The sequence below is a fragment of the Cannabis sativa genome, chromosome 3, assembly GCF_029168945.1.
Source record: "Cannabis sativa cultivar Pink pepper isolate KNU-18-1 chromosome 3, ASM2916894v1, whole genome shotgun sequence".
NCBI classification, from domain to species: Eukaryota; Viridiplantae; Streptophyta; class Magnoliopsida; order Rosales; family Cannabaceae; genus Cannabis; species Cannabis sativa.
In genome coordinates, this window is record NC_083603.1 from 60,478,138 (window position 1) to 60,505,243 (window position 27,106).

The window sequence follows — 27,106 nt, forward strand, 5'->3', positions numbered from 1 at the left end:
GGTTAACCATTCTTTGATAGGTTGCTCCGGCGTTTTTCAGTCCAAAAGGCATGACTAGGTAGCAGTATACCCCCTTATCGGTCCTGAAGCTAGTGCACTCCTGGTCTGTCGTATGCATTTTTATTTAATTGTACCCAGCATAGGCATCCATGAAGGATAACAGCTTGAATCCGGAAGTGGCATCTACCATTTGGTCGATCCTGGGCAGCGCGAAACAGTCCTTTGGACAAGCTTTGTTTAGATCGGTGAAGTCTATACAAACTCGCCAAGTTCCGTTCGGCTTGGGCACCAGGACCGGATTGGCCAGCCACTCTGGATAGTACACGTCGCGGATCATGCCGTTAGTCAAAAGTTTGTCCACCTCTTTCTCTAGAGCTTCGGCTTTCACCGAGTCGAGCGGGCGTCTCTTTTGCTGGACAGGAGGCATGTCCCGGTTGACATTGAGTACATGTGTGATGACATGAGGGCTTATGCCAGTCATGTCTTCTTGGCGCCATGCAAAGATGTCGATGGCGCCCTTCAGTGTTTTTATTATTTTGTCTTTTTCCTCCTGGTCAAGGTTTTTCCCTAACCGGAGTACTTTGATGGAGTCGACGTCGCACACTGATATTTCTTCGACGTCCTCCATTGGTTCCACGATTCTTTCGGACCCTACACGAGGGTCCAACTCATCCTCTTCAGCCATTTCTGGCTCAGCGGACTTCCGGACCATAAGTACGGGCAGGTGGGTTGCAACATTATAACATTGCCTTGCTTCCCCCTGATTTCCCCTCACGATCCGAGCTCGGCCTCCTGGGTAGGGAACTTTAGGCACAGATGTCGGATTGAAGTGACTACGCCAAAGTCCACTAGGGCCGGTCGGCCGAGGATCGCATTGTAGGCTGTCGGACAGTCCACCACCACGAAGGTGCAGTATTTAAATGTGCTCTGGGGAGTGTCCGGGCACAGCGTGACCGGGAGCCTCACTTTTCCCATTGGGATAAGTGTCGTCCCGTTAAACCCTCTGAGTTGGGATCCACTAGGCGAGAGGTCACGATCTGTCAAGCCTATCGCTGTGAAGGCTTCTTTGAAGAGCAAGTTCACGGAACTCCCATTGTCAATTAAGACTCTGGCCACCACTTTATTCGCGATGGGGGTCTCTATGACCAACGGGTCGTGATGAGGGAAGCGCACCGTCTTGGCGTCTTCTTCCGTGAATGTGATGGGTTGGTCCATCAGCCGAGGCCTTTGAGTTGGGAGTTGAGTAACTTCCCATATCTCATTGTGTTTTGCGGCCCCAGCGTATCGCTTCCGCTCCTTGCGAGTATTCCCTCCGATATGGGGACCTCCGGAGATCATGGCTACCCGTCCATTAGGCCGGGGCGGCAGTCCGGGGATATCTTTGGGCGTCACTGCGGAGCGACTCGGAGCCAATACTCCTGCTGTACCCCCTGGTGTTCCCGGAGGTATACCCCCAGCCACCTGACTCGGATTGAGGTGGGGCAACCTATTCTTGATCCACTCATAGAGGTGGCCCAATCGGATTAGATTTTCGATCTCGTCCTTGAGATTCTTACATTCATTGGTGCTATGACCAATGTCGTTGTGGTACTCGCATCTTTTGCTCGGATCTCTCTGGGAGCTGTCTTTGTACAACGGCTGTGGTCTCCGGTAGTGTGTATTTTGCCTAGTGGCGAAGTACACACGTTCTTGGGAGTCCGATAGTTCCGTGTATTGAGTATATTGGGGGGTGTACCCCTTTTTCTGGCGCTTCTCTCCCGTCCGGGTGCTGCCTTTGGAGGACCTTTTACTCCTTGATCCACAGGAAAGGCACATTAAGCTAGCGGCGGAGCGAGTGTGAAGGAGCTTGCCCATTTACTCCGGACGGGTTGCCAAAATGAGAAGATGCTGGTGCCAAAGCTTGGCCCTGGCTATACCCGGGGTAGCGAGAACCGTATACCACTTGTTTGTGGGGTCGCGGTCGGGCGGTGCAGGGGCGATACTCGGGCATAAACCCTGCTATTCGGTGGGGTAGTAGCCCCCATAAGCCACGATTTGGGCTTCTTCGAGGTTGATATATTTTTGGACTCTCTTCTCGGAAGTCCCGGAGGCTAGAGCCCCCTCTTCGCAACTCATTCCGGAAAGGAGTCCCAAGCACGGATTCTGCTTGGAGAAGTGCAAGCTGTTGTCCGTCATCAACCTTCTTGGTTTTCGAGGCTTCCTCTCGGAACCTCTTGATGTAATTTTTCAAGGTCTCGGTGGGCAGTTGCTTGATATTAGTCAAGGCACTGACCTCCAGGTTGACCTTTCTTGCAGCGACAAACTGTCTCCGGAAGTTGGTCTGTAGCTTGTTCCAACAGCCCACGGATCCTGGTTCCAGTTTTTTGAACCATTCCTTCGCGGACCCACTTAGAGTGAGTGGGAAGCACACACTTGGCGTCATTGCTAACCCTCATGACCGTCATGACACGGTTGAACCGTGACAGGTGGTCGCTGGGATCGGAGTTCCCGGTATATGCTGCCATTTCGGGCATCTTGAAGTTTTTAGGGAGCTCCACCTCCAGGATGTGCTTGGCACATGGCTCTCGATCCTCGCTGTCTGAATCGGAGTCGTCTCCCTTCTGCCTCCGGGAGACTCGGGCAATGTCTTTTCGGAGTATGGCGAGTTCCGCCATAATTCCTTCATTCAACGTACCCGAGGAAACCACGGGTCCGTATCTTTTTTGGTCAAGGTGATCCCGAAGGTCACCTTGGTTCCCATTGATTTGATTTCTCAGATTAACGGGAGGACATCTCTGTCCTCTTCTCCCTCTACCCCCGGGTTCCTGGTGTACAGAAACGCTTTTTCGGTCCCCTCGATCCTGAGGGCCAAGACTCCCTTTTTGGGGCTTGCCCCTCTGCGGACCTTTCCCTTTAGGGAAATCTGAGCGGACCTTTCGCGGATCCTGCACCTTTTTCTTTCGCCCAGGGGTAGAAGTAGGGTTTTTTGTTTGATTCCCCTCAGCAGGATATCTTATAGGGCTAGGCTCCCTAGATTTCTGCTGCTGGGAATTAGGCGAAGATGTCGCTAGCTCCTTGTTGAGTCCAGCGGTCATTGCCTTGGGGTGCACGTGAATGCCAGCTGCTTCCATGGCTTTTTGCATGGCCAACATCACTTCCTGCATTTTCTGGTTTTGCGCTTTCTGAGCTTCGATCTCGGCTTCGTGATCGATAGCTTTTTGTCTAAGAAGCACCAGTTCTGAGTAACTACCTTCGTCATAGGCATACTCGTCGAGGTTTCCCTCGTAGTCATCATCGGGGACTATTTCTTCTTCCTCGGACTCCTCTGCTGCTCTTGAGGCTACATCTTCCTCGTTTGGGTCTTGAGCGTCTTCCAGAGGGCGAGGCTGACGAGTACTTCTTGTCTCCACCATTTTTGTGAAGTCAAATGCTTGTTTTGTAGCAGCCTTCTTCAGCTCTCAATGAAAGCACCAAAATGTTGACCGAGGTTTTCGACAACTAATAAAATATGATTATACTATTGAGCTGTAAGAAAGTGAGAGAAGGATTTTTACGTGGTTGGGGCGTTAATGAGCCTTAGTCCACGAGTCTTTGTTATTAATGGATGTATTTAATACAGATTTTATACTTGGGAGAATGTCACCCTTATAAATACAGAGAATGTTCTTGGTGAGTATTTACTCTTCTTGCTCATATGCAGCCCAAGATTCTCGATCCCCTTTTAATGAGCTTTGAGGGGGTATTTATAGTGTTTTAGTGGGGTAATCCCTAGAATTGCTCTTACAAGTGTATCTGTAAGTATCCATAAAGTTGGGTGTTCCCAATGAATATACCATGAGTAATGCATGGTCAAATCCCTAGGTGATGTAGGGTTTTTATGAAAAATGTCATTTTTGCCTTGTGATTGATGTGACTCTTCGCAGTGTAGCCGTCGCTAGACTTAAATGATCATTACTGTGGCGCTGCTGGTTGGAGGTTGTGCCGTCAGACTTTATTGCGTGTTGCAGTCCCAACACGCTTCCTCCCATGCGGCATTAAATGCGACTTGATGGCTCAGGAGAAGCCTGACACCTCACGGAGAGGCTTTATGCTATGCGAGCTTCCGGGAGCACCTCGCACTCCGGGTGCCTCCTCCGGGACCTATGCCCAGGATGTTTCCTGGTGGCATACAAAGACTTAGCGAATATTTATAAATTATCTGATCCACGTGTCCCCGTCCGGTTGGTCCACGTATATTGGGCGAAATCAGGGGCAACAGTTATAAATTTTTAAAAATTAAACTTAAATATTTAAAGGTGGTAAAATTTGAAATATCATTTCAACAATCACTATTAAATTGAAACATAATTAAAAAAATATATATTTTCAAAATATAAATATTAATTAATTATATACATGATATATATTATTTTCAAAATTGTAGATGAAGATTTTTTTTTAATTAATTAATATTTCTGAAAATTTAATATAATAAAAAATAAAAAAGTTCAATATGATAAATTTAAATTTAATTTAAGATAAATATATATAAAAAATGTAATTTCAACAATCTCTATCAAATTGAAACATAAAAAATATATATTTTCAAAACATAAATATTAGTTAGTTATATACATAGTATAGATATTATTTTCAAAATTTTACATGAAGATTTTTGTCCAATGTCTTAAAAACATTACAAAAATGTTTAAAATTCTAGATGAAATTTAAGATTAAGATATAGATTTAAGAAAGACAGTGGTAACGACTACAATAAGTGAGCTGCGTTGATGACAAGGGGATGAGATACGATGATGACTACGGGTGAGATACGGTGATGAAAATAGATGAGATACAATAATGACAACGACTTTAAATGATTAGGATATAAAAATAATGCATTATGGGAACACTCTAATTTTTTCCTACACCACCCTATTTATTTATTTTTATGACAAGTTTTTTTAACAAAGTAATTTAAAATAATGCATATAATAAATTTTAAACAACTTAATAAATAATCCAAATAATAATTAATAAAATTAAATTTATTTTTTAATAAATAAAATTATCACTACAAAAAATCTTACTTTTAGTCACAATAAAATTTGTAACTAAAAATAAAAAAGTTGTTGCTAATTATAATTATCATTATTGTGTTGTGACTAAAATGTCCGTGGCTAAAAGTATAATAGTCACAAAAATTACAATTAGTTGTGACTAAACTAAATTAGTGACAACTTATAACTAAATATTATGTTTTAGTCATAAGTAACTTTTTGGTGTGACTAAAAGTCACATTTAGTCACAAAAAATTTATGTTATGATTAAAAAATTGTCACTAAAAAAAGCATTTTTTTTACAGTATATTAATAATAATAATATAGAATTAAATAATATATTTTTAATTTTATTATATATAAAAATTATATTTTTAAGTAACTATTTATTAAATTAATAAATAGTTATTTTTTATTATAATACTAAAAGAAATTAAATTAGCCGAAGAACGGCTATATTACCTAATTTTAATAATATCACTAACTAATCCTAAAAGCAAGGATTAGGTCATAATGCTTAAATAGAAATTAACAAATTTGCCATTGAAGACCGCTTTTGGTCCGGAGACTTGTACGCTCCGCAATCAGATTCGTCTAGTCTTCTGTATATTATTTTTAAAATATAATAAATATTTTATTTATTCCTTTTTCCAGTCCGAGATTTGAAGATTCTATAACTCAGTCTCCAGTGGAGTAGAGTGTGGACTCAGTAGGAATCGCCATTCGCCACCATGACCAAGGCTTCTTCTACTTCGGCATCGAGTTCGTCAATGGCGACGTCGGTGTCGACGATCAAAGCTTACTCGGTGCCTTTAGCTCTCTTCTTAGTGGCTATGTTCTATCAAGTCGTTCTAATTCCTAAATCATTTCCTCCTTCTCATTACGACGGTAGTTTCTCAGTTTCTCTCTTTTGCACTCTAAATCATACATTATACACATCCCGCATACATGTATATATGTATGTCGTATGCGAATTGTATGTATAGGGAATTTTATTATAGTGTATATGTATTTATCTATACTGACTGAACGCATTTGGCTGGTCAATTTGAAGCTCTGCTAATCAATAAGTACAGTTCAATTGAAGAAGTGAAGGAAGCCTACGAGAAACTTTCATCCAAATGGTAATTTCTGCAATTTCTATTGCCCTAGTGTCTGATTTTTTTTTTTTGCTTGTCTCTAATTAAATATAGTTCATAACTTTATTTGTAAAAACATAGCAGTCTCCTTTCCTTTTCATTTTTGGCCACTACGGTGTAATGTCCTCTATTTTATTAATATTATATATATATATATATTTAAGCTTTGGAGTCGATGGCAGTGGCCATTAGGAAGCATAGTGTTATGTGTTTTGACTGTTTGGAGAATGCTTTCATAAGTATTCTTAAATTTAATATAACCAAAAAAAGTTATCCACTACAGGAATTCAGCCGTTGAGGTTCCTCTTACTTCTGATTTTATCAAGGTCAGCAATTTCTTGCTTTATCTTATGTTGTTTATCTGCTAACATGTTAAGAATAGTTAAAAAACTAACATGTTAGGAATAAGGCAACGGATTTCGTTCTAGATCTAAGTATATGGGAGTTGGTCTAAGTTCCTTAGTTTTGGTACATGCTGATATGAGTTGGTTTTAAACCATTTTTATGTTTTCTGCATTAAGAAATATCATGTTCTTAAGTAGCTTACAAGTGCATGTACACATTTCATGGTGGAACAATACAACCTTACATCCTCTCAAGCATTTCATTCAAATACATCCTCTGCGTGTGATCTTTCGAGGTTGACGATTTCCAGTATCATTGTTTTAATTGTATTTTCAAGTGGAATTACTCTTCCTTGCCGCTCGTCAGGTCATTCCTGATACTGCTGCTTTAAATTTGGGACTGACTATTTAAGTTGCAGATTCGCTATGCTTATGAGTTGCTGACAAACCCGACATGGAAGAAAAATTATGATATATTTGGTATTGAAGAACAATTAGTAAGTTCCCAATCTCCAGCTAATGAATATGAGAAAATTACACTTTCAGTTGGAAGAAGCTCTGTTTGTCTTCTCTTTTAATCCTTGCCAGGTCCTTTATTGTTCGAAAAATTTCTGGATTCTTGTTTATACTTGGTAGGATGTTCTTGAGAAGGCCAAAGAACAGTATGCAGGGAAAAGTATTTCAACCATAGACCTTCCGTTGTTAGATTCTGCAATTCCAGGTTAGTTATGGTCTCAGTCATTTATTGCAATTGATCTACTCTTGCATGCATTTATTTGGAAAAATTACAAGTGTACTGTTGTCCTTTAGATACTGGAGATGATAGTCTTAATGTCATAACTTCCGAGGGCTTTCAGTCTATTATTCAGGATGCCCGGCCATTACTAATCCAGGTACACTCACATCCTAGAACAGGCAACAGTTCCCATTTCTAGTGTAAGCAGAAGTCCCTTTTTTTGGTCTTTCTTTTGTTCCTCTCCCTCTTATCTTACATCAGAATTTCTTTGAATTAATCAGTGATTTCTTTTCTCCTGTATGTCAGCTACTAGCTTTGTGGCATGTTAACTAACTCGTGTAATCGGAATTAGAATAATTCAGTATAGAAATGAATGGGAATAAAGTAGAGGGAAATGGAAATTCTAATTTTGTATTATTTTGTATACTTGAACTCACTAGAAACGAAAACAAAATTACTTCATGTTGTTTATATAACTAGGAAACATAATGGAATATTTTAAATTTACTAAATTGTTCTTTTTTTTTTTGAAAAAGAGACAAAGGCCATTGTCTTAGACTGGCCCCTACTCATTATATATTGAAAACCCTCACTTGTGGCGGAGGAAAACCGTGGGTACATGAGTTTTAGCATAAAAACATACTAAAACAAGCACAACAAACACATCATATTCATATCTAGTACATCAAAGATTTCCACTCATGACACAAGTCTAGAAAAGAGAAATCTTCAAAATGTTTAGTCCTGTAAACCCACGTTGCAGTCCAAAATTTGATTTTTTTCCCATAACCTCTCTAATTGACAGAGTTTTCCATAAAAAATTCTCTTGTTTCTTTCCAACCAAATTGTTCTTTTCAATAAGAGAATAATATTTTGGCGAGATAGATTTTTAAAGGACAAAATTGTTTTTTCATTTTGTTTCGAGCCGGTCAGATCAATAGAGATTTCAGGCACGAAGAGGCTCCAATAAGGATAAGATAAGGCTCTTCAAGACCTTCCTCTAACAAGTAAGCAAGTAAACTACCTTGCCTTTTGAAAGAAAAGAAGAGGGTAGGAAAAAAATACGGGCTTTCCTTTGTTCGAGAATCCCCTGCAGTAGAAGAGGAGGCATGCATACTTTAAGAAGGGGACAAAGATCCTAACTAGGGCTATTCTTCGTGGACTAGGTTAAGTAAAAAAATGTTATTGAAGGTAATGTCATTCTTTAGGAGAAAAGTGAAAAAGAATTCATTTATCCTTAGTGAACAGGCCATTAGTATTTAAAATTTAATCAGTTCCTAAGTTATTCATTTAAAATGTGATTTACCCCTATCAGGTGATCAATGATCTTAATTCAGTAAATTGTTTATATAACATGACTTCAAACATTTATCAAAACTTGGAGTGTTAGTCGATTTATCACAATTCGGTGTAAAAGCTTTGAAGCTATGCCTACTTTTATTAAGGTAGTGTTTAGAAGAATTTTGATATACTCCCCCAACTAGGTTCTTCAACGAATAGCAGTGTTAATAGGCAATGATAAAGAGAACTGGAAATTTGAAAAGACTGGGAAGATCTGATATTTGATATTGAACGAAAAAATTATATCACCTTAAAACCACGAGATATTCGAGACACCTCAACTCTCACTAGAGGTATTTGAGAAACGTCAACTCTCCCTTGAGCTAAAGCTGAATTACCATCCATTCTTTCTACTCTCATAGTCTCATATTTATACTACTTTATTTCATCTCATTCGCAACCCCTCATTACAGTTACCAACATACTCTCTATAATCTATACTACATTATGTATCCCACTTTACTTTTCTATTGGTGTTTATAAAATTTGAAATTTAATAGAGATAACAGAAAGAAAAAGAAGATTAGCAATCTACTAATCAGTCTTAGAAAAAGTGGTTGATATTTGTCCAAGGATAGAATGTATGCTTCTTTGGCTTTTAGAAACATCTAACTAATTTAAAGATGTTTAAGAGATTGGTGATTCACCTTCTTTAGCTTTTTGATTGGTAGAGGATGTCAGTTTAAGAAAGGCTCCTCTTAAATTAGGGATGGAGGGAAAAGATATATAAATGAAGAGAAATCCTTCAGCATGTACACACATTATGGCTTACGATGATATAACATATAGTATCAACTGATGTGTAATCTTATTTAGATAATAAATGGCTGAGTAATATCATATTTTTCTAATGCAATAATGGTGACATTCCTGAGTGATGTACAACACACATGGGTAATTTGTTTTGTAGGCTTTACAAGAATGATTTCATTATACAAGTATTACAATTTTTTTTTTTGTAATGTGCTACTTATTTACATCATTAAATTAATTATCTATGGTTTACTGGTTGAAGTTTGGAAATCTGTAGTCTTAGTCCTGTTAGGTCCTCATGTTTGATGTTTGTAAAAATACTAAAATATAAATTAAATGTGGTTATTTGGGTATGAGCCACTGTTCACGAACCTTTTGTTTTCAAAGATCTATTCCTATTGAAAGAAAACCTTATGCTCTCATTGTTGAATTTGCTATTGTAGAGTTTTTATTTGATCCAATTTTATATCTATTGACTATATGTTGACTGAAATTTTGTTCAGTTGTTTTCATTTGGAAGCAAGAGCTCTTTTCAGTTTTCTGATGCTTGGAAAAGAATTGGTATATTTTTCTTTTCCCCTTTGGAAGTATCCCGCCTTTTTTATAATGGTTTCTGCATCTGTTTTATTTTTCCCTGTCTTCTTTGTGGAACATTGTTTGAATTGAGTATGAGAGAATTCTTGTATGAATAATGATTGCTTCTTCGCTCACTTTGTCATTATTTTCACTTTCTCGTATAAGCTGTTTTGCTGGATGGGGTTGCTACTACTGCTTCTGTGGAACTTGGGAACCTTCATCTTGTGGCATATCTTTCTGAAAAGAAAGCAACAGGATGGCCTTTTTTTAGAAATGGTACGCGGTTACCATCTTTTTAGTCTGATATTAGTCAAAGCTGCATTCTTTACTTCTCAGTAGTAACGTCTCTGAAAATAATAACCATGGACATTCATCTGTATAAAAATTGTTCAAATGATGTAAGTATAGGGATATTGCTTTCACGCTTCACACCTAAAAGTGTAATAATTTGACAATGTTATTATGTTTTATATAATATCCACTTGATAGTTCAGTGTGTGAGTGTGTATGGGAGGGGGAAGGGGTTCTAATGTCTGTTGTATTTATATAAAAGATTCTGTTTTAATATAATTAAAATATCATGGTTTCCTTCATGCGTGACAAGATCCTTGCTGATTATGATTGCCCTTCTCTTTGAAATACATGCCCTTTGCTTTACCTTATCTATCATAAACACTTGCGTACATTCTACTTTTTAAACTAAAGCAAAACCTGAGAAGGCAAAATTCTTTTGTGCAACTATATTGTAAGTTTTTTTTATTCTTTCTCGTTGCTTTGTAGATTTTATTTGATGTAATTTGCAACTAAGAGGATCATACATTCTCTAGCCTATGCTTTTCAAATGATTTTACTTGTTCAATTTTATGATTAGCCACTTCACATGTGACCATTACAGCCATCTTGCTTGCTTGTAAGACACAGAGGGGTTTCAGAAGTACTGCTACTTGAGTCTAGCTAAAGTGGTAGGGCAAGTGTGTGTTGCTAAGGAATTTGAGGTTCAGACCCAACCTGTGATTTGTTTCTTTGTTGATAATATAAAATGTGCTGTTTTCATATATGTTATAGTTCTTATCGGTATTACTGAGTAACTTCTTTTATATATAAAATATGTATATTTATAATGTAATAGATATGCGAATCAGTAGATTTTCAAGTGAACCAAGTAGTTGATTTTGTCTATAAATGCATTCATCTAGTTAGTTCAGTGCACTCTAGCTGTTTCTTCCTCTAATTAGACAGTAATGTGTGTAGGCTTTCCTTCTCTTGTTGCTTTTCCCGAAGGGTGTAGAACTGCTGATTGTCTTAGTAGGTGAGCCTTTTATTTACTTTTATGTTGTGGAATTTTTTAGTGACGTGACAATTCACATTTCTTTAGTAAATATGATATTGATTTTGTCACTGGGTCCATTTTATCAGGTATGATGGAGAGCTGTCCGTTGATGCAGTTACAGAGTGGTTCACAACAAATATAGTCGGTTTACCTCGGATTTTTTACTACTCAAAAGAGACGCTGGTAATATTTTAAGTTTATTTAATTTTCATTTATTTACAACTTTCTAAAGGAAGATTCATCTGAAGCATGCTTATGTCGTATCAAATTAAAATCATGAACTGATCTAACTTTTTATCGATTGTTATGTTAAATAGCACTTACTATAAAGTTAAGGTGTTCGGGTGGTTGGTGTCCCTAGATAAATTGAACGTACATGACAGATTGCAAAAAAAGCGCCCATTTATGTGCTTGTCACCGGGGTGGTGTGTTTGTTGTAAGTCAAGTGGGGAAGACGTGACGCATTTGTTTTTAAGGTGTCGCCTTGCGTGTAATCTTTGGACAAACCTATTTAACGAATTTGACACCCAATGGGTTATGCCCTGTGTGGTCTCTCAAATGATAGTGAGCAAGGCGGGGGGCAGTAAAAGAAGCACATGTTTATGGAGAACGGCAGTCATGGCAGTTCTATGGGTAGTTTGGTTAGAACGTAATAATAGAATCTTTGAAGGTTCGGAGAACTCAGCAGAGGCCCTATGGGATAAAATTAAATTTTGGACTGCTTCTTGGGTGTACAAGACTAAGCTATTTGAAAATGTTTCTTTCTCAGATTTAATGAGAGAATGGAGAGTGTTGTTGTAAGATTTTCGCTTATGCCTTATAGTCTCTTCCCTTGTGAAGTTTCCAGCTCTTTAGGTGTATCCTAGGGGAGTGCTCGCTGTAATCTCATCCTTGAGACCTTGTTTAAGTCTTAGAAAATGGTGCACTTTGTAACTACGGTTTTCCTCCGCCATAAGCGAGGGTTTTTATTTATCTCGAGGGTGGGGGCCAATCTTATTGATTGGTCCCTCCACTCTTTTTTCAAAAAAAAAATAGCACTTACTATAGTTTACGTCTCTCACAACTCATGTTGGCCTCTATTCTTTCCTATTCTTTTGTTCTTTTATGAAACATGTAATCATTAATTGAAATTATCCCGTGGGATTTTTGTTTTCTTTTTTCATTTCCCAGGGACAAAATTTCCTGGCAAAAGTTAGTCCTCATAAGGTAAACTTCTCATTTACAAACCTGAAACACTCCTACAGTACGTAGGGAGACACTCTTATAAAACTTTGTAACCCTTGATGGTATTGATGCTCTTGACTTGTAGGTAAAAGTCATTATCTTCTCAAGAACAGGGGAGCGAGCAGTTCCTGTTGTACGTCAAGCTGCTAAAAAGTATTGGTCTCATGCCTCTTTTGCATTTGTGCTATGGCGAGAAGAGGAATCTTCTGTTTGGTTCAATGCGTGAGTGGATCTACTTTCTGTTTTAGTTAGAGTGGATTGCTATAAACTTTTTTCTTGTTCTAGAATGGATAATAACTTCAGTGTCTAACTTTGGGAAGTTTTGACAATGACAACGTGACAGGTTTGAAGTGGAAAGTGCACCCGCAATAGTATTTTTGAAAGATCCAGGTGCCAAACCTGTAGTGCACCATGGTAACTCTCTCATAGCCAATAATCCAAACTCAGTTCTTGAATGAATCTAAAAATAGTTTCTATATTGATATAGAACAGGTGGATAGAAGAATAATGGCTATTCGAGATGCTTGGGGTCTCCCTAGAATACTTGACTCAATCTTCACATAAAAATTTCATATTTTTCAAATGAATAAGATTTAGTAGTTACAGGTTTAGTGTAAGACTCAACATGACAGCTAGGACTAAGATAATGATAGCTCATTAAAATGTAAAATACACACTAAGCCCAGCCCATACAGTTACATCTTAGGACTAAGTTATCCTTGGTCTCCTAACATAAGTAAATTGAATTGTAGGCCTAACATTACCCCAATGCCAAATATTCACCTTGTCCTCAAGGTGAAACTGTGGAAATTGGTTGCTAATTGTGTCAAAATCTTCCCAAGTTGCTTCAAAATCTAGTAAGGTAGTCCATTTGATATGAACCTTAACTTGGTTGCTGTCTGGGGCTTTTTGACGCACATCCAATCATAATGCTGGTTCCATGGCCATCTCCAAGTCGTGCGATAGCTGCTTGGGAATGGATAGAGAAGTCGAGTTTGGTCCATGAGCATGCTTGAGTTGTAACACATGAAAAACTGAATGTATGCCTGCCAGTTGTAGGTGGCAATCGGAGCTTGTAAGCCACTTTGCCAATGCGGGCCAACTTCTCAAAACGTTTTCTAGCAAGGGTTTGCTGCAGATAAGGTCATAACTTGAGATTGATTGAGTCTCCGATGTTGTACTCTTCATGGTGGCGCTTAGCATCAGCGTACCTTTTTATCTGTTGTTGGCTTGGAGCAGTTGCATTTGCAAGTCATCCAAAATAGCTTTTCGGTCTTCTAGTAACTGGTCCATGAAAGACATAGTTGTTGTATTGGAAGTGTAACGGAGCAAAGGGGGAGAGTCTCGATCATACAAAGCCTTAAAGGGGGTGCATTTGGTAGCCGAGTGGAAGGATGTGTTGTACCAATATTCTGCCTAAGCTAACCATTTGCACTGCTTTCGGGGTTTATGTAACACCATAATTTACAGTCGCGTGTGTGATTTTATAAACTAGTTTAATACTGATAGATTAATTAATTATTAAAAACAGTGATGACATTAAAAACTTTACTAAAATGAAACACTAAAAACGGGCATCATAACAGCATTAAAAACGTGTTCCAGAGATCCTTGTTATAAAAGGTTTACAAAAGACTATATACGACAACAATTCAAAACACAAAATCAAAATACACAATAGATACAGCTAGGCCAAAACAATTCTTGGCAACTCGGCACACAGACTGGTGGGATCAATATGTACATTGTGGAGAAGATTGTCATCTCATGGTTGATCTAGCTTTTCTTTACCTTTACCTGCACCACATAGCACCTGTGAGTCACAAGGACTCAGCAAGAAAAGTAATAACAATAAGTTGCTGATTTGTTGACAAAAGGACTATCAACAGAAAGCTTCGATGACAAAAGGACTCAGCAAGTAATAACAAGAACTTGCTGATTTGTTGACAAAAGGACTATCAAAAGAAAGCTTTGATGATCAAGTATGCAAGCTGAACATGTGAGACTTGTATGTGCGCTAGCTTAAGGGAGGGTATTGAAATAATTGATATTTATTATTTTTTTTTGAAAGAGGCCTTTGTTTAAGACTGACCCCTCCCCCGTTATATATAGATAGCCTCACTTGTGGCGGAGGAATACCATGATTACAAGTGCTATATCAAAAACATTTTAAACATTTGAAACAAAACAAAAACAACGAGACATAAACAAAACCAAAACTAATCGATATTTATTAGATTAGTTGAGTTGTTAGTAGTTGTTAGTTGAAGGGTAATTAATGTCTAAAGTTTGTACTCAGCCTATTTAAAGGCTTTTTCCAATAGTAATAATACATCTCAAGTGTATTTTATTTCTACATTGTAGACAACTTATTATAGTGTAATACAATCTAACGAAGACAATGGTCTTACTCATCTCTTGTCTCAAATGAGTGCAATCCAAGGGTGAATTCAAAACTTGGCCCAACCTATTAATTATTCTCAATAGTGTAATACAATCTAACGAAGACAACTTACTATATTGTGGATAAAATGTTTAAAGCAGAGGAAGAGATGGGTGATCCAACCTACAATGTGCCTCGAAGGGGGATTGTACACTAGAACAAGCAACTGATTTAGGTATTGGTGTATTAAGAATGTAGATGCTTCCAGATTCATATCCTTTACCAATTATTTGCTTCTTCATAAGATCCATAAACAAGCAATGATTAGGAAAAAAAGAGATACAACAGTTAAGATCACGAGTAAGTTATCGACAAAGATGAAATTAAAAGAAAATTAGGTGACCCATGGACTAAGGTAATAGTAGAAGAGGAAGCATGAGCTTGAAGATTAAAAAAGAATCTAGAATTACCTGTCATATGGTCTGTAACACTAGAATTAATGATCATTTGGAAGACGAGGAAAGAAAGACACGAATTTGATTTACCTGAATCAACTATAGTAGTGATAGAAGAATATGAATACTTAAGAGAGACTCAGATAATGTAAGAATTCGGCATATTCAATTGCAGAACAAGAACTGGTCTTCTAGAAGCCATTACAAATATTATGTTCGTCCAACCAAACTAACTCAAACAACAAACCAACTAACAAATTCGATAAATGAGCAAACAAAATGAGAACAAATCGACAATCAAAATCTCACAACCAAATTAGGAAAGCCTAAACCAAACCACAAACAGAGAAGAGCCCTGGAGATAAAGAATCACACCAAAGGATGATGAACAAACCTCAACGATCACAAAAGAAGAAAATAATGGTCGAAATAGATGCACCAAAAGGTTAGAAACATCGAAAAAGGCAACCGGCAGAGAAACGGTTGCGAAAAAAACTTCATACGTGCTCACACACTAGTGCGTGTGTGTTGTCGCCTATAGAGAACAGTGAATAGAATTGTATGTTGTATTCCATGGAATAGTTTATATTTATATACAAAGTTAGGAGACTAAATAGAAAACTACTAAATACAAATAGGAAACTATTAAATACAAGTTACCCTAATTTTCTACAACTAATATTCTAACATCGGCGAAGCTTCAAGGGGCACGTCTAGCTCACGCGTGACGATTCCGACCACCAAATTTCGGGAATCTGTTCTGCAAATCGGCAGTTGGGCTGTCCATTGGTGCTGGCAGTGAAAGCTCACATGCTCTCTAAATGTGTTTTTCGAAAAATGAACCTTAGAATAGATGAAGAACAAATCCTAATTACAAACCTCAATTTTGGGATAAATCCTAATTTCTAATTTTAAATTCCGAATTTTGCTCTGATACCAGGTAGAAAATGGTGAGTGATTTATATGTTCTATTCAATAGAATATATTTATATAAGAAATTAGAGGGAGTAAATAGGAAACTACCTAAATTAGAGACTAAATAGAAAAATAACTAATTAGCTAATATATTCTGACAATATGATTTGACTGACCCCATGATGAGAGCTCATGGGTCTTCCAAGAAGGAACAACTGTAATTCAGAGAGTGAGAACACATTTTGAAATCATAGAAATTACAAAGAAAGAGAAAGTTTCACCTCCATTCTCAAGAAAATAACCTATGTTGATGTGAAGATTGAGAAGAGCAGGAAGAGTGTTGGAAATATGTTATCCTTTCAAGGTTGTACGACCCAGATCCCATGGTACTGACGTAGCCAACTCACCTTCCCGAGTGTGTGGTGGTGAAGGTAAAACTGGCCTGGCGACCACTGCTCCCCCTGCCGTCTTTGGTTCCCGATGCAAGAGGACAGTCCCCCTGCCGTCTTTGGTTCCCGATGCAAGAGGACAGTCCTCTCGATGCAGAAGAAGAGAAGGTTAATTGGGCTTTACCAGGGTCCGATGGACCAACCCATTAAGTGGAGATACCAAGTTTAGGGTTTGAGGAAATTATAAATTTTATTGGATTTTACACTACATGTGCAATAATATTGCTCTTTTCAAAAGGAGTTATTTTATGGTAAAAATTCAAGAAAACGCTGAAAAATATGAGAAATCCAAGTAAAGGTTACCAGTTATCTTATACTCTCATACTAACACTTTTGATAATAAACCATATTTTTGTAAACTTATACCTTAAAACCCATAAAAATGAAAATTGCCCTAGGATTTTACACATGTGGGCCGTATCTGAAATAACATTAAATGGGTTAGGCTTCGCTGAAAGAAATAGGGTTTAAGTGAATGATTTGAATTTTCTTTTAAGTTGCGATCGTTTTATGCTCATATTAAAAGGATAATTACATAAGGCATTATTTTTTGTAAAAAAATTACATTTTTATGTTTAAAGAATTTTTTATACATTTTCACGATTTTTTATAAAAACAACACAAAAACAACAAGAAAACTATATAAAAGTAACATGAAAATAACATCTAAATAACATCAAAACAACAACAAAAAATAATGTACAGATAACAAAAAATTAACAACAAATTAACAAGAGTACAACATAAAAAGACTGTATTTTCAGTAAATATAATTAAAAAAAATCGTAAAAATATTAAAAATTTCGTGAAACTGTATTTTTGTAATTTTTTTTTTGTTTTTTTTTTGTATTTATTAAATAATCCCCATATTAATGGGTTAGGCTTGGGCTGCAATGCTCATGTTTTTAATATTTTATTTTTATCATATAAAAATCAGTAAAACTAACTAAAAATTAAACAAGAAATAAATGAACTATTATCTTGCTATTATCAAAATCGAATGTCTTTATATTACGTGAATTTTATATATTTATGGTGAATATATCTCATGCACAAAAATACCATATTAACTTAAAGAACAATTATCCATATACCATTTGTAACGTCCCTACTTCAAAACTCTATTGGGCCCTTACATCTACGGAATGATGACTCTTATACACGAGTACGTCACTACGGCTGCTTCTTGGACTGACGACTGATCCTACAGACCAACACAAGTGTTTCCAGCATGCTTTGTCCTCACTCGCACGCTTCCTGGGAAAACTTCCCAGGAAGTCACCCATACTGAAATTACCCCAGGTCAAGTACGCTTAACTGTGGAGTTCTTTCGTAATGGACTACCGAAAAACAAGATGCACCTTGTTGATATAGGTAGTACCAATCAATCCATTTAAGCCCTCTTCAACTGTGTAGTCCCATACTTACACAGTCTCAGAATCATCTCACTTGACCTTTCCCAGGAGGTGTGGGATTGCACAGCTTACCCGGTATATCCCTTTAAGGATCACGAGACTACTGACTGTCACAGTTTGTTCTTCTTTTATAACCTTAATGATTAGATTTCACTCTTAACCAAAATTCAACTTAATTATTTCTAACAAAAGAGTAGAGCTTAAAATTATCTATCCATTAACACTTCAATGAAAAAAATCAAACTTAAGAACGTACCAATAGCTATATATGCCTAATTTATTAAACTTGAAACATATACTCTCGTCAGAAATACAAATATAACAACTAAACTTTTTTTTTTGTCATAACATACTTTATTCCAATCTGCTTATAACACAATTCCTTTTGACAAACACTCTTCTTATACTCTTTTTTTTTTTATAAAAGTAAGTACAACTTATCAAAAACAAACTTAAATTACGTAATATAGCAATACCTTGAAATATTTCCTCAATTTTTTTTTTTCGAAAATATTCCATTGATCGAATCCTACCCATAAAATTCTAAGACATATTCTTCTAAGCACAAGAAAATTTCTAGTCAAACTAAATTCGTACACACAAGATGTAACGCAACATAAAATATGTAAAATTAACATGAACGTATTAACTAAAACTTACAGAGTCGAGCTCGTCTCGTGGCGATGAACTTTACATGTTAGGGCTAACCACATTCTTTAAGTTAATATGGTATTTTTGTGCATGAGATATATAGTGGGAAAAATTGCTCAAAAAAGTAACGAAATGAATTGGGCCAAACTTTATTGATGGAGAGAATCTGGGTGACACTATTATGCTGGGTCGAGGTGTGAGATAATTAGGCCTCATTATAACTGTTAGATATTAGATGTATATTAGCTGTAAAAGAATTAGATATTTAGTCTCCTAGCTTTGTATATAAATATGTATTATTCTATGAAATCGATACACAATTCGAATCACTATTTTCTATATGGTATCAGAGCATTGTGATTCAAAATTCGAAAATCGAAATTAGGGTTCTTAAAAAAAAAAAAAGCAAAAATTAGGGTTTGAGTTTAGGGTTGTTTTTCGGAAACCCGATTTGGAGTGCGAATTTATTCTCACCGCCCACTCAGCCGTGTTGCCCAGCCGCCGATCTACGAAACCCCGAAGTCCGGTCGCTGGATTCCTCGCGCGTGGGGCTCACGCGCCGCCTAAAGTTTCTGCACGTCTTCCCACGCGCCGGCGCGTGGAGGCGCGTGTGACGGCGCCTTCGACGGCATTCTTTTCCCGATTCTTTACTGGGTTCTCCTAAGCCCACTCGCATCTGTTCTAGGTTGTAATTCGGTATTTGTTTGTCTTCTTCGTGTTTGGGTGTTCATTTTTTGGTGTTCTTTTGTTCTTTCTCTCTGTCCTTTGTGTTTGCTTTTGAGATTATGGCAGAGATAAGATCAGATTCAAAATCAGTTGTTGTTTCTGATGTTGTTCCCGTGATGTCTAAAATCACGGACCATAAGTTGATTGGTTCGAATTATTTGGAATGGAGTAAGACGATTCGACTGTATTTGAGGAGTATTGACAAAGATGATCACTTGACTGACGATCCTCCTGAAGAAACAAACGATTCAAGGAAAATATGGCTCCGTGAGGATGCTCGCTTGTTCCTTCAAATTCGAAATTCTATCGATACTGAGGTAATTAGTTTGATTAATCATTGTGAATTGGTTAAAGAACTAATGGGTTACTTGGAGTTTTTGTATTCTGGCAAAGACAACATATCTTGCATATATGATGTTTGCAAAGCTTTTTATCGCGCGGAGAAACAAGATAAGTCTCTTATGAATTATTTTATGGCTTTCAAGAAAACGTATGAAGAACTTAATGTGCTATTACCCTTTAGTGCTGATGTAAAAGTTCAACAGCGCCAACGAGAACATATGGCTATTATGAGTTTTCTTGCAGGACTCTCATCTGAATTTGACTCTGCAAAGTCACAAGTTCTCTCTGGTTCTGATGTCTCCTCTTTACAAGATGTGTTTACTCGTGTTCTTCGCACAGAGACTACCTCTTCAACTCCTCTTAATAGCGCCTTGGTGAGTCGTAATAACGGAAAGAAACTCTACTCCAAGTGGATTTAAAGGAGGTAATTCACAAGGACCTGATAACCGCACACCAAATTCTGGGAGCATCATGTGCAATTATTGTAAGAAACCAGGCCACACCAAGTTTGAGTGTAGGAAGTTACAGTTTAAGAATCGACAACAACACTCTGCCAATATTGCAAGCACTAGTGATGCATCTGACAAATCGGTCCTTATTTCTGCTGATGAATTTGCCAAGTTCTCAAGGTATCAGGAAACACTTAAGTCTTCATCTTCTTCTGTCGATTGCTGATTCAGGTAACTCTAATGCATGCTTTCTTTCCAAATCCTCAAAATGGGTCATTGATTCTGGTGCCACAGATCATATGACAGGTAATTCCCGTCTCTTTTCCACTTTTCAGTCTCACAGTCCCACTTCTGTTGTCACCTTAGCTGATGGGTCAACGACACTTCGTTATTGGATCTGGCACTATTGTTCCTACACCTATGCTATCTTTGTCATCAGTCTTACATTTACCTGATTTGTCCTTTAATTTGCTTTCTGTTAGTCAACTCACTCGTAATTTAAATTGTTGCATCTCATTCTTTCCTGATCATTGTTTGTTTTAGGATCTTATGACGAAGAAGATTATTGGTAAAGGACATGAATCTGGTGGCTTGTATGTTCTTGACCCACTTCCGCCAACCTCTATTGCTTGTTCGAGTGTTGCTTCCGCTTTTGAGGCTCATTGTCGTTTAGGTCATCCATCCCTTCCTTTGCTCAAGAAACTGTGTCCCCAATATAGTAGTTTATCTTCGTTAGATTGTGAGTCATGTCAGTTTGCCAAACATCATCGTGTTAGTTTGAGTCCTCGTGTCAATAAACGTGCTAGTGTTCCTTTTGAGTTAGTTCATTCTGATGTTTGGAGTCCTTCTCCTATTTTGTCTCAACCTGGATTCAGGTATTTTGTTACTTTTGTGGATGATTATTCTCGTGTAACTTGGTTATATTTAATGAAAAACCGTTCTGAGTTGTTTTCTATATTCTGTGCTTTTTGTGTTGAGATTCAAACTCAATTTAATGTATCTATTAGTACTTTGAGAAGTGATAATGCCAAAGAGTACACGTCTGCTCAATTTCAATCTTATATGACCTCTAATGACATGATTCATGAAACTTCTTGTGTTGATACGGCACCTCAGAATGGTGTTGCAGAACGTAAAAACAGACATCTTCTTGAAACTGCACGTGCTCTCTTGTTTCAAATGAAAGTTCCTAAACCTTTTTGGGCCGATGCAGTTTCCACGACATGCTTTCTTATTAATTGCATGCCATCCTCTGTTCTTAATGGTGAAATTCCATTTAAAATTCTTTTTCCTAATAAGTCATTGTTTCCAGTTGCTCCGCGAGTATTTGACAGTGTTTGTTTTGCTCGCGATGTCCGTCCATCTGTCACCAAATTAGACCCTAAGGCACTAAAGTGTGTCTTTCTTGGTTATTCTCGTCTTCAGAAAGGGTATAGGTGTTATTGTCCTGATCTCAACAAATATCTTGTTTCTATTGATGTTACCTTTGTAGAAAATACACATTATTTTTCATCTTCCACTACTTCTACTAGTCAGGGGGAGGATGATGATTTGTTGGTTTATTCTGTCACATCCTATGCGCCTGATACATGTTCTGGTGGGTCTCTTGTTCCTTCACCTGCCTCGGTCGTCACCCCCACAATGTCTACACCTTCACCACCTCCACCACCTCTACCACCTCCACCACTCCCTCGGCCTCCTATAGTGTACACCAGGTGCCCCCCTCCTCTACCTCCTGTTTCATGTCCTGCACCTGCATCTTCGTCATCAGATCCGGAAATCTCAGATGATCTTCCCATTGCACTACGTAAAGGTAAACGCCAATGTACTTTTCCTATTACTTCTTTTGTGTCTTATAATCATCTCTCCTCTTCTTCTTGTTCTTTTATTGCTTCTCTTGATTCTATCACTATTCCTAAAACTGTTCGAGAAGCGATGTCTCATCCTGGTTGGCTTGCTGCAATGATAGAAGAGATGAATGCTTTGGTTGCGAAGGTACTTGGGTCTTGGTTGATTTACCTTCCGGAAAACAGGCCATCGGGTGTAAATGGGTGTTCACGGTTAAATTCAATCCAGACGGCACAGTTGCTCGCTTAAAGGCCCGTCTTTGTTGCCAAGGGTTATGCTCAAACCTATGGAGTGGACTATTGTGATACTTTTTCTCCTGTTGCTAAACTCACATCTGTTCGACTGTTCATTTCCATGGCAGCTACTCATTATTGGCCTTTGCATCAGCTTGATATTAAAAATGCTTTTCTTCATGGAGATCTTGAGGAAGAAGTATATATGGAGCAACCTCCTGGGTTTGTTGCTCAGGGGGAGTTAGGGCGAGTTTGTCATCTTCGCAAATCTTTATATGGATTGAAACAAAGTCCTCGTGCTTGGTTTGGTAAATTTAGTCAGGCTGTTGAGAAGTTTGGTTTGTTGAAAAGTAAGTCAGATCAGTTTGTGTGTGAGGTAATATGGATTTATCAGCTTTTGACTGAATTCGGGTTTAAGACTTCTATTCCAGCAAAATTATGGTGTGATAATCAAGCTGCTCTTCATATTGCCTCAAATCCCGTATTCCACGAGCGAACTAAGCACATTGAGATTGATTGTCATTTTGTTCGTGAGAAAATTCAACAAGGTCTGATCTCCACAGGATATGTGAAGACCGGAGAATAACTAGGAGATATTTTTACAAAGGCTTTGAATGGGGTGCGGGTTGATTATCTTTGTAACAAGCTGGGCATGATTAATATCTATGCTCCAGCTTGAGGGGGAGTGTTAGATATTAGATGTATATTAGCTGTAAAAGAATTAGATATTTAGTAAATATTTAGTCTCCTAACTTTGTATATAAATATGTATTATTCTATGAAATCGATACACAATTCGAATAACTGTTTTCTACAATAACATACATAATATATATATATGCATATAACTAATTACAAGAAGACAAAAAATCATCGACGAGGTTATTCATGCTTCTATTATATAGATAGATATAACTCAGTGCCTCTAAGAATTTGATTTGAGTTCTTTGCTTTGTGGAATAATCACATTTGATGATTTATGTTGCAGGAGCTGTTAACAACACATGGTTCTCAACTATCATGGAACAGAACAAAATGCTAGGTGAAGAATTGATCTTATCATCATTACTTAGGTCTTCTTATATATTTTTATAAGTCTGTGTGGTCATGTCAAATAATCAAAGGGTGCATTATGCTTATCATCATTACTTAGGTCTACTTAGTTGTTGATCGTCTACCCTAGTCCAAGCATCTTATGATGCTTCCTTTTATGCCATTTACGCCTCTACTTTTTTCTTGCCTCTACTATACATTATCAACACTCCCATGGTTGGTGCCTTTATTTTTTTATTTTTTTTTTCTAATCTAAAAGTTTTATTGTGTAATATATGTTATAAATGTGTCTATTTTTTTTGAATGTATTCAAGTTTCATTTTTCTGTTAATTTGTACTTTTTGAGCCTTTATATAGATTTTAGGTAGTAAAAGTGATGATTTTGGATTCTAGTATGCAAATCCCGTAGCATGTTTGCTTTATTCTCTGATATAATAATCAAAGGATGCATTATACTCTAGGTATAATGATGGTCAATGAATGTTGTGTAAGAAATTGGAGATAAAAAGAATTGATTTCAATTGAATTACTTGGTTTGTTGACCGAGTGTCATGGATGTTGATATGATAGTTCAACCAGTTTATAAACTAGTGATGGTGTGTTATTGATGCTTGGTCGTCCATCTAAAATGCTTATCTGGATGATTTTTTGCTTTCCATTTTGGTTTCTTGTAGTGAGTTCTACAGATCATTCTTTTATTTGACCAAGGAAACACAAAAACAATTGAACATGTTTTCGTGATTACACGAAGTATTTGTGTAGAGACCCTATTTATTTGTCTAGCTTGTGTTTTCAGAGCTTCCTCAGTTGAGAAGTGAAACATCAATTGAATTGGGCTGTGATGCCAGAGGCCATTCTCGTGCTGGATATGATACCTCTACTTGGTATTGCGCCATTCTTGCAGGAAGGCATGGCCCAGAACTCAATAAAATGCGTGAAGTAAGTGTCTTTCCTATGCTTGTATTTTTATAAATTCAGGCAAGTATTTGCCGGACATAATTTTGGCAACCATATGGTCGCAAAATTTATCAAAAGGTTTCTAAAGGGTCACATGAAATATACTATTTTAGATATTTTTCTCATTTGTATTCAACTATATATTTATATAGTACGAGTTAAGCAAATAGTTTGTTTTGGGTTGGTAATAGACTCATTTACATCTTGAGCTATGCGAATGATTCACATTAAGGTGATAGACCATACGCAGGGTTCAAGAATTACTATCCAGTGATATTGAGTCTAGCGAGGATCAAACCACGGCACCAGCATTGGGTGCGATTAGAAGCAAACGATTGACCTTTACTTGGCTTGAAGGGGAAACTCAAAAGGTAAAATAACTTTCATTTCCTTTTACTTTTGAGTATTAAGAATTCCTGTGGAGAACGATTGTATGCTCCTTAGCTTGAGTTTTAGACGCTCCGTTCATTATCCTGAATAAATTCTAAATTCTGATTGTTTGTTGCTTAATGCTTTATCCCTAATTTTTTTTCGTGCCAATGAGGAACCCATTTTGGGAAAGGCCTGGTATTAGTTTATGCTTGAGTCTGTTTTCAGTAACAGATGAAGAGGGTAAAATGCCAGAGACAGTTCTAATTGTTCTTGTTAAAAAGCCAACTTTCCCCAAGTACTATTGGTAGTGTGTTTTCTTTTTAATTGTAGGTTTCTGGTTGAGTTCTTTAACATTATTTATGAATTCGGGATTTATAATGGTGATCATTTATTTCTATGTCCAGAGATATTGTTTCTTTTACCTCAATTCTGAAAATAGCTATGATACTTGTGGACCAAGGAGAGATCTAGCAGATGTACCCCAGTTATTTATAGTGCGCTACAAAAGAAACGCTAGCGAGGAGGACACAAAGCCTAAGAGAAAGAAAGGAAGCATATGGGACTCATTACAAGAACAGGAATTGGATCCTGCATCACAACTTGTGGCAAAGTACAATGGTTCAGATGAAACTTCAGAGGTTTGAATTTGAAATTTCAGGCATTTTACTGTGTTTCAATACACTATTAGATGCCTTCTATAACAATTTTGTAATTTTCCTCAAGTTGGTTTTTGACATTCAAAAGCAATTAAATGCTTTGTATAAGAAGTTGGTTATGAGAGACATCGCATATTGTATGAAGTATGATATAAGCCACTTCCATAGAGAACTTTAATTTTTTTGTTGGTGTTGGTTTACAGATGAAAATTGCAGCTTTAGATGTTAGCAGTAAAGTTGTTTAATAATAAGTTTCAATAGATGATATACAATTGGCGTAAAAATTTCTATGATAAGAAACTAGAAAGATCGTGTGACCTATAAAACTGAGAACCATTTAATATACATGTAGTCATCAAGAGGATTAATGTACATCACTAAGCAGGTGGTTTATAGTCTCCCAGTCACAGGCTTTGGTCTGTTAATATTCCGTTTTTAATATGCTTCTTTTCTTTCTCATGCAGATCATTAAATGGGTTTCACAAATAATCAAGGATGGCGACTCCAGGGATCTGCCTCATTATGTAAAAATTATCAACTATTTTTCTTTTCACTCCTTCGAGTAATTTGTGTAAAAGCTTCTTGGTCCATCCATCCATATTTCTACGAATATCCTTTATTAATTTGCTGGAATAATATTTATGATTATATTTAGGGCAAGTATGCTACCAATTTGTGATATATTGATGTAAATAAAAGAAAAGAACCTCACATTTTTGAGATGGAAACTATGTTCTCTTCTACTTCCATCACCTCAAACCATTTAGGGACTATAAGAACTTTCATTACTTCATGTGTTCTGGGATTTATACTCAAGTTTTCTGTGTGCTTCAAATGCAGAGAACAAAGACTCCTGAACTGGTTCCCGACGATGAGCAACCTATCTGGTCAAAAGGTGTTCAAAGCTTACCTTCAACATCCAGAATCAAGCAGCATATTCGTGGCTTTATAACCAAAATTTATGATCTTATTCAAGATCCAAGGATTGGTCCCATCCTTCTTCTGGCAGCCTTAATATCTTTTGGTACCATCTGGCTGCAAAGAAGTCAGCCACCTCAACAGCCTAATCAACCAGATTCAAACCAACCAAGTCAACCTAATGCTAAGGTATGTGATGCATCTATTTATACACTCACCTAATGAAGAAGTATCTTTTGCAATTTTAAACTGTCACCTAACAAACCAATTTCAGGAATACCAACATTGCATTATTTTAAAACTTATTAGTTGCAGACTTGTCTGCACATATATTCGGGGCTTTGTGCACAGTGGGGTCGACACTACTAGTAGATTAATTTTTGGAATCTGTTTAGTTCCAGGAAAAAAGGAAAGCTAGAAGGAGAGAACGAGTGAGAACAGCATCAAATGAACGTCCTTCTCCTTCCATCACCGATGAAGAACCTAAAAATGCTTACCAAATGCCATTTTCGGATTCCGATTCTGAGTAGTAGAAGCTCCTCACTTTTCTTGAGATGATTTACTTAACCAATAGCTGAAGTTGTGTTCATTTTTAACACTTCCTACATGTTTTATGCTTTAAAAAATTTACAATTACAGTTCTTTAAAGTTTCTAGCTTCTTGTAAATGGAGATACCTGCTTATTTTCCTAACCGAGTGACTCGGTACATAATCCTCCATCAATACAAGAAGTTAAAAGTAGTTTAGTTAAAACACAAATCGGCACTCAATAAACACTGAATTTGACATACAAATATTACAAAAATTTCAGTTGGCAGTAAAT

At 37.1% G+C, this 27,106-nt stretch overlaps 1 protein-coding gene across 1 annotated transcript; it reads left to right on the top strand.

Annotated features, from left to right (window-relative positions):
* The first annotated feature begins 5,515 nt into the window (after positions 1 to 5,515).
* On the top strand, positions 5,516 to 27,088 carry LOC115709423 (uncharacterized). Its single transcript, XM_030637523.2, has 21 exons — positions 5,516 to 5,589; positions 5,673 to 5,906; positions 6,073 to 6,142; positions 6,441 to 6,483; positions 6,921 to 6,998; positions 7,138 to 7,222; positions 7,312 to 7,394; positions 9,835 to 9,892; positions 10,073 to 10,183; positions 11,159 to 11,216; positions 11,324 to 11,420; positions 12,408 to 12,443; positions 12,547 to 12,683; positions 12,805 to 12,875; positions 23,316 to 23,369; positions 24,177 to 24,319; positions 24,577 to 24,708; positions 25,114 to 25,347; positions 25,830 to 25,889; positions 26,206 to 26,472; positions 26,679 to 27,088. The coding sequence occupies exons 2-21, from the start codon at positions 5,750 to 5,752 to the stop codon at positions 26,811 to 26,813; spliced, it is 2,109 nt and encodes a 702-aa protein (XP_030493383.2). The 5' UTR covers positions 5,516 to 5,589; positions 5,673 to 5,749; the 3' UTR covers positions 26,814 to 27,088.
* The last annotated feature ends 18 nt before the right edge of the window (positions 27,089 to 27,106 follow it).

What these genes read in the sequence shown, in the direction of transcription:
- LOC115709423 (XM_030637523.2), top strand. Translation starts at nt 5,750, where the DNA reads ATGACCAAGGCTTCTTCTACTTCGGCATCGAGTTCGTCAATGGCGACG. An exon ending in ATGGCCTTTTTTTAGAAATG is followed by an intron (nt 10,184 to 11,158) that starts GTACGCGGTTAC and finishes TAATGTGTGTAG; the next exon opens with GCTTTCCTTCTCTTGTTGCT. An exon ending in CAAAAGTTAGTCCTCATAAG is followed by an intron (nt 12,444 to 12,546) that starts GTAAACTTCTCA and finishes CTTGACTTGTAG; the next exon opens with GTAAAAGTCATTATCTTCTC.